At 32.0% G+C, this 8,004-nt stretch overlaps 1 protein-coding gene across 1 annotated transcript; it reads right to left on the bottom strand.

Moving 5' to 3' along the window:
- Positions 1-1,340: 1,340 nt before the first annotated feature.
- Positions 1,341-8,001, bottom strand: LOC105623419 (collagen alpha-2(IV) chain-like; the record flags this gene model as incomplete). The annotated part of the gene is made up of 9 exons (XM_012204812.1): positions 1,341-1,598; positions 3,227-3,341; positions 3,984-4,155; positions 5,009-5,380; positions 5,813-6,028; positions 6,374-6,730; positions 6,936-7,181; positions 7,506-7,677; positions 7,762-8,001. Coding segments are annotated over 9 exons (2,148 nt in total), but the record flags the coding sequence as incomplete, so codon positions are not given.
- Between the last annotated feature and the right edge of the window lie 3 nt (positions 8,002-8,004).

Below are 8,004 nucleotides of genomic sequence, written 5' to 3'. Positions count from 1 at the left end.
ATTTGCCGGAATAAATTTCTTACTCTCGCGATAAAATGAGTATTCCGTGCAAAATATCTCTTGAATTCAATTAAAGTCTTGCAGTAATTATGCACTGCGGAAAAAGACACTCGAGAAAATGTTGCAAGTGAGATGATTAAAATACACTTTTCTTTGCGCATTTTAAACTATGTAAAGGACATGCACAACAGTAATATGGATGAAGCTATCAATCCGCTTTTGTCGTTTGCAAAATATTCGCGTATAAAATTGATAGACTAATATGAACTGAATATGAACTGAATGAGCAATCATTTCTTTTTTTATCACGTTTTCCCTCGGGCTTTTATAAAAATTTTTCATTGCTTTATATGCAAATGTCGCACTGGCGCACTATTTAGGAACAGATATAAACAAGTAAAAATGAGTCGGTTTGAAAATAGAATTTTATTAGCTACGTAGCAAAATACCTATTTATTTAAATATTTGGCGTCACACGATTACCAGGCTAAGATCGTTTATATTAATATACAATATGTAAAATGTGCCATATGGATATGGGCAGTGTCCGTGGTGGTACAATAAACTTAGACTTCAATACGAGATTCATACGAGAGAATATAAATATATATTATTTTACATGCTAGAATAGAGTACGCTATAAAGGCACTTGCTTGAATAGTTATACATATAAAAAAGAAGAAAACACATATGGCGAAAGAGAGGAAGCGCTAGGATAAAAGAGAGCAGATAACGAATGAGAAGGGTGGCTCTCGGAAAAAGAAACTATCCAGAGCATTGGAAGCGTTCTGACAATGAGGAGCGAGGAGGCAGGAAATAATGAGGACAAGACGTGGCTGCGGAACACATTTGAGGCAGAGGGAATCACAGGAGAGAAGGATACGTCCGTTCTCTTTATTTCTTAACATCGTCGACGCGGAGCGGACGATGTCGTCTGAACTTCCGTTCCATCGTACCATTCGCGAAACGTTACTGCTCTTTTCTTCCTTGTTATCAGAGAATGGAACCAGCACAATTCCGACGAGTTCAATTTTCCGTGCTACGGAGACGCGACAAAATGTATCCCGCGCGAATCGAACGAATTTTCATTATCTCGAATAAACATAGAGATCATTTCCGCGTGGAATCTCTAATGTCGAGACACTCGATGAAATTGTATCGGTTTCAATCACTGCTCGTTTATATTCGTAATGATAGTTTCGCTTCGGTTCTCGTGTAAAAAAAAGGGAGAAAAAGAAGTGTATTGCATGTATGTCATGTGTGTATGTTGTTATAAATGTATATGTATGTGTGTATGTATGTCCATGTATGTGTTCTATGTGTAACGGTGGCACGTACGTTTATGTATTCTTTATACAAACTTGGCAGCGACTTATTCGGGATCTAAGATTACCCGCCTTTAGGGTCTGTTTTTCGGGGCTCCTGAACTGCTGGCTGTCTTCTATGGTCACCATCCAGAAGCTGTACTGATTAGAATAGTAATGGCAGTGTCCTTTGGCGCCATTGCACTCGATGAACGGTGTGGCGCGGAAGTCCTCCAAGCAGGAACCAGGACTCGACAGAGACTGGCCGCCCCCCTGGGAACCTGCGCCGGTATGCTAAAAAGATGGCAAAGATATTTTTTTTAATATTTAAGCATCCAATTTTTATATTTCCAATTTTTACATTTTTACTAGAATTTTATAATTCCAGCTGAATGATCCAAAATCACAACTGAATCTGAATTTTTTTTAATCTTTTTCTATCCTATCCTTTGTCTTTATTCTATCCTAATAGGTACATTAAAAAAATAATTTACTAAATCTTAATACATATTTTATAGTACAGATTAAACATTTATGGCAAATAAATATCTATTTTAAAAAATGATAATTAAATCAAATTAATTCTTGTATCAAATATAATAAATATATTTTTAGTAAATATTTAATTAGTACTGTCCAAATACTTATTAATAAATTTCTTTTCAGTGTATTCGCAGATCCAGTGTACTTTAAATTATTGTATTTTTATTTAAAGTTAAGTTATATAATCGAACGATTTTTTTCATTTTGAAGATGAAAATTCGAGGAATAAGATCATTTAATATATGTAAGGTTGTGAAAAACATTTATAAAATTTTTCACGACGTAAAAAAAATTTTTGAATTTACAGTTAATGTTTGAACAAATGCCAATTAAAGTTAAACATTAGAAATTGTTAGTAAAATTGCCTCATTTATTAGCTACTCAAATATCATCAAATTGTTGAGAAAGAAAGAACGTTTCGAATAAAATGGATCACTTTTTCAGCGAGAGACAAATCTTTGCTTCCTGAGCACATTGGGATGAAAGTTTGCCTTATTTCGAGTATGATTGATGTGAGCTTTCTAACTGAATATGAAGCAAATTCCGAATTTAGACGATTTAGGAGAAAAATAATTGTATAAAACTACTATAAAAGATAAAAATACAACTTTGTGTGAAATGCAAATTTTTTAGTAAAAGACATTTAAACATTAAAGTAATTTTAAACATTAATGTATTTTTGATATAAATTCGATTTGTCTTGTTAATTTTTTTTAAATAGTTCTGTTGAAAATTTTATGTTGAAATTTTATTTTTTAGTGCATATGAAAGGTTTTTTAATTACACATCATAAAATCACATTTCCATTTCTCAACCTTCAGTATAATTTTAATGTTTGTCAAAATTACCGTGCGATCGAATTTATTTAATTTATGTTTAATTTAATTTATTTAATTTATTTATTTGATATTAATTTTTTTCTTTATTTCTATTTTTTATTGCTACTTTTAAACTAATTTAATAATTGATTAAAGCAAAATGTAATCGATTTAAGATAGTTGCGTACATTGATAATTTTAACTCTATAAAGCTAGCAGGACCAAATCAGTAGAATCGAACTTATTGGAATTTTTAATACTCATTTTATACTATTAATGATAATTTTGTACTGTGTGTCACTTCGAAAAAAATCATGACAGTGCGATGCTAGCTTAATATTAAGCCGGCACGGCCAATTCAAAATAAAAGAAAAAGAAAAATAATATCAGAAATTAATACAATAGATCCGACTTGATTCTGCTGATTTGATCCAGCTTTATAGAGCTGATAATTTTGTCAGTTAAAAAATATATCACTTATTTTTATTGAAAGACAATGTTAAATGGAAAATATGAAGTTATATCTTACGCTATGCAACGGCAATAGGAAAAATTACTTACCATTACAAAACTATAACCGATCCAAAGACCGGTCCATCCCGCCGGACATTCTGGAATGCTTATCGTTTGACTGTGTACCGCTATCACATTGGCCGGAACTTCGCATACCACACATCTATCGCAGAAGTTAGAAATTTATTTAGTTAGTGAAATCTGTATGATCTATATCAGTCTTCAACGTCTAAATTCTCATAATACTAAAGAACTGTGTATTAACCGAAAATTTTTATACGTCAAAAAAGACCAGTTTATTTGTAGAAAAATGGCTATAGATAGAAATAGAAAATAAATAGGAATAGGAAATTGGACATAAAAATATATTACATCGATTTTTACATTAATTTTTTCGATGATCAATATTATGCATATTGATTAAATTTTAGCTAATCTTGCACATTTTTAAATCAATATATTTGATATATTGATACGTCAACATCATTTAAAACTCAAAGATATAAAAATCTTATATGATACAGCTTTTTAATTATAATTTCAATTATATATTTAGATTTGATAATAAGTTAAAGACTTAATTATTGGAAAATCGAAAAAACAAAACTGAAAACATACTTAATTATTAATGGTAGAACAAAAATAAAATGCTTTTTTATATCATAAAATTTAGCGTGACTGAAAATATTCAGTTTCGTTGTATAACTTTTATGACTATTTTCTAAGGAATGCAGAAACTTTATGTGCGTTCGCAATAAAAATCTAGGCGACACACAATATGCATAGTGAATAGCATAACCCGTACCTGGAGATATATTCTTCTATCGCCGCCTCTTCGACGGGCATCATGGGAATTGGTCTATTGGTAGATAGCCAGTAAGAACGATCATTGCGACTAGCGTAATGGCAGACGTTGTTGACGTCGCAGAACAGGAAGGGTATCGTTGAGAATTTTCTTACACACGAGCCGGCATAACCTGTTTTATAATCATTCATTGGACGAGTTTGTTTAGGTTAAAAAATGGAATTTTATTGCTTTGAGATCAAAAAATCGCATTATCTCGTGCGATCGCAATATCTCCCACTGAGGGCAAGACTTACAAAAAAAACAAGCATGGCCTGTTTTATTAAATGCAAATATGTGCTTAATCGATGCTAATTAGATCATGATTGCAAAAATATGTGACGCGATGCATATAAATCCATTGAATAATGAATTTAAGTGTCTATTAATGCTCAAATACGAGTAATAACAATTTAATCTAGATAATCAGAATTAATCGCGTAAATCTTCGACAAACTACGTTCATAGAAAATAAGGTCAGAAAGTCGTAATAAAGTTATGAATCTAATCTGATAAAATTATAACAATAAAAATAAAAAAATGAGATTTCTCTAAATATTGTGTTTTTTTATTTTCCGTATCAAATAGACGACAAAGTAAATATAAGAAAATCTATATTATTATGAAGTTACGTTTCATTTTATTATCAATAATTATCTTATATTTATTTTTAGATTGAATAGAAAATCATGTTGTTGATGATTATATTTTAAATAAATAAAATTTTATTGTCTCTTTTTATGCATATTTATAAAATATATCTAAAATACTAACAATATGAACAATAAAAAATACATCTTAATTTTGTCAATACTAATTATATAAATTAATTTTTATATTTATTATCGATGAATAAAGATTCCAATTTTTTTATTAATGTTATATAATGAAATTAAATAATGAAGTCTCTGTTATATTAATAAATTTAAATATATTTATTGAATTTAATATATTAATAGATATATAATTTGAGAAATAAGACTTACCTAAGTCTTGAGAGTGCGCTCTCTCATCGCCGTCAGTGTAGAGCAAGCTGTATCCCTCCCAGAGTCTTATGTGGCCTGGTTCGCAAATCGGCACGCTTTGACTTTGGCTGTGTTTAACCAGAAGGATACCAGTGAGATAATCAGGTGTCGTTTCACAAGGTGCACCGGGCTCGCCGATGAGTCCTGGCGCACCGACGGGACCTTGAAGACCTGATAAACCAGGTGCACCGACAGGTCCAGGTAATCCTGATAATCCAGGTGCTCCCGGTGGACCAATAAAACCTTGCGCACCCTTAATACCATCTACGCCAGGGAAACCGGGCGGACCTGAAAGTCCTTTTTCTCCCTGAGGACCAGGTAGTCCGGTCGGACCTAAAAAATATTTACAATTTTAGATGTATCGTATTAAATAATATAATAAAAAATCCGGGTAATATTTTAGATAAATTAATAATAATATTTTAGATAAATAAATGATACAATAGAAAATTTTATTTTTTGCGTTATACTTTTTATAACAAATCTTTACGTACGCACATACATTGTTAAATTCATAATGCCAAATTATACTCTCTTGTAATTATTTTTTTATTTCTATAGATTGCCACCTCAATATTATTAATTTAAATTTTAATTAAAATATTGGGATTGAATAATTTAACTCAACAACTTTAAGGAACGTAATTTGATTCAAATTTATTACTTACTAAGTATATACTTGTGCTAATGTGGACTTTGTTTATTTTAAAAACTGAGCAAATATATATAAAATATAAATATTTGTAAAAATTACTATAAACATACCTGGATATCCGCGATCTCCTTTAGGTCCCATTGGCGGTTCGAGACAGTCTTCACCTTTTTCACCTTTTTCACCTTCGTAACCAACCGCACCCATTAATCCAACTGTACCAGGATATCCTCTATCACCCTTTTGACCAATTGGTCCAGGTAGACCATTTACACCATCCCAACCTCTTTCACCTTTTTCTCCTTGAGGTCCATCCAATCCATTTGGTCCTAAAAATGAATTACTAAACGTCATATTGTCATTCAAGAATTAATAAATAATGATTTTCTTCGTCGTTTTAATACGAACAAAAAATATATTATCTTTAATGATAAAAGTACAATAAATATTAGATGAATATATATATAATTATTTATTATAATTACTTTATTCAAGGATTAAAGTTATTGTATATTTAATAAGAATGCTTTTACGTACAATGTATTATTCGTACATATTTATCTGCAATATATTATTGAAATACTCACTCTATTTAATAATTATTTTTAACTTATATAGTAATAGTTTTTTAATTAATTGGAAATAAATATAATAATAATTAGCACCTGGAAAACCGGATTCTCCTTTTTGTCCTGGAGCACCGAATAATCCAGGCAGTCCTTGATCACCCTTTTGACCTCTCTCACCAGGTAATCCAGGTGCACCTTCGAGACCTGAATTGCCATCGCGTCCTGGAGGTCCAGTCAGACCTGGTGGCCCTTGATCACCTTTTTCACCTTGAGGTCCAACTGGCCCATAAGGACCAATATCTCCTTTTGGTCCAGGCAAACCAGGCAATCCTGGTTCACCCTTCTCACCAGGTCGTCCTGGAAATCCATCTCTACCGTGCTTACCCAATAGACCAGGCAAACCTTTCTCGCCCTTTATCGTAACTCCAGGAATTCCAGGAATACCAGCAGGTCCTTGGTCACCTATATGAGACATATAATGCTTTATAAATATGCATTAAATTAAGAAATACAATTACAGAAATATAGAAAACAATTATATATTTTATTAATATTTAAAATATAGATAAAGAATTGCAGTTTGATTGAATATTTTTTGTAATTCATTGTATACATTTATATTAAAATGTTCATTATTATTTAAGTATATAGTAAATAAAAAATGTACCTTTAGATCCGGGAGCACCATGAGGTCCAGGAGATCCTTCGAGTCCAGGTAGACCTCTGTCGCCCTTTTCACCGTCATAACCAGAGATACCTATTACACCTTGATTTCCTTTCTCTCCTTTTTCTCCAGAAAATCCAGGAATACCTGGCTCACCCTTTTCACCTTTAATCTGGATTGTAGGTCCTGGCGGACCACGATCTCCCTTTTCTCCTATTGCTCCTTGAATACCGGGCAATCCGACGAGTCCTAAAATTTAATTTTATTTGACATGATCGAATTACTTTACGTATATAAATCCGTTTTTTTTATATTGATAAATATTATAGTAATTATCTAGTACAATATATTATTAAATAATCATGATTGAATAAAATAATTAAGATGCTTTGATAATTTCTTTGTTTTATAAATCATATTAATAATTAATTTAGAACATATTAATAATTAATTGTAAAGTGATAATGATTTTTATGAGAATATAATTTTTTTTAATGTAATGTTTTTATATTTTGTAACTAGTATTACACTTGTGATTGATAGTATTTTACAAAATCTGTTTTACAAAATTACCTTGTAAACCGCGATCTCCTTTAATACCATCGAGTCCAGGTCGGCCAGGAGGGCCCATCTCGCCATCAATTCCAGAGAAACCAGGTACTCCCTGTGGTCCGATTTCACCAACTTCTCCAGGAAGTCCGTCTATACCGGGCGGACCAGGTTCTCCAGGTATACCCGGTGGACCCTAATAATAACAATAAAAGGGAAATGAAATTATAATTACAAAATTCTCTACTTTTTAATACGTTTGTTGATTATGGAAACTTACATAATCGCCTTTTATTCCAGGGAATCCTCTTACACCAGTATCACCTTTTTGACCTTGGAATCCTGGTAATCCATCTCGACCTGGTACACCCGACTCACCCTTTAATCCAGGCAATCCGTCCCTGCCAATGCCTGGTTTTCCAGATTCACCCTTCGCTCCATCAATACCATCTCGTCCTGGAGGGCCTAGAGGACCTCGTATTCCAGGCATTCCTGGCTCACCTTTCTGTCCTTTCTCTGAGAC

Source organism: Atta cephalotes (genome assembly GCF_000143395.1).
Source record: "Atta cephalotes unplaced genomic scaffold scaffold00057, whole genome shotgun sequence".
Classification (NCBI taxonomy): Eukaryota; Metazoa; Arthropoda; class Insecta; order Hymenoptera; family Formicidae; genus Atta; species Atta cephalotes.
The sequence above is the reverse complement of the archived record's forward strand: the minus strand, read 5'-3'. Positions and strand labels throughout refer to the sequence as shown.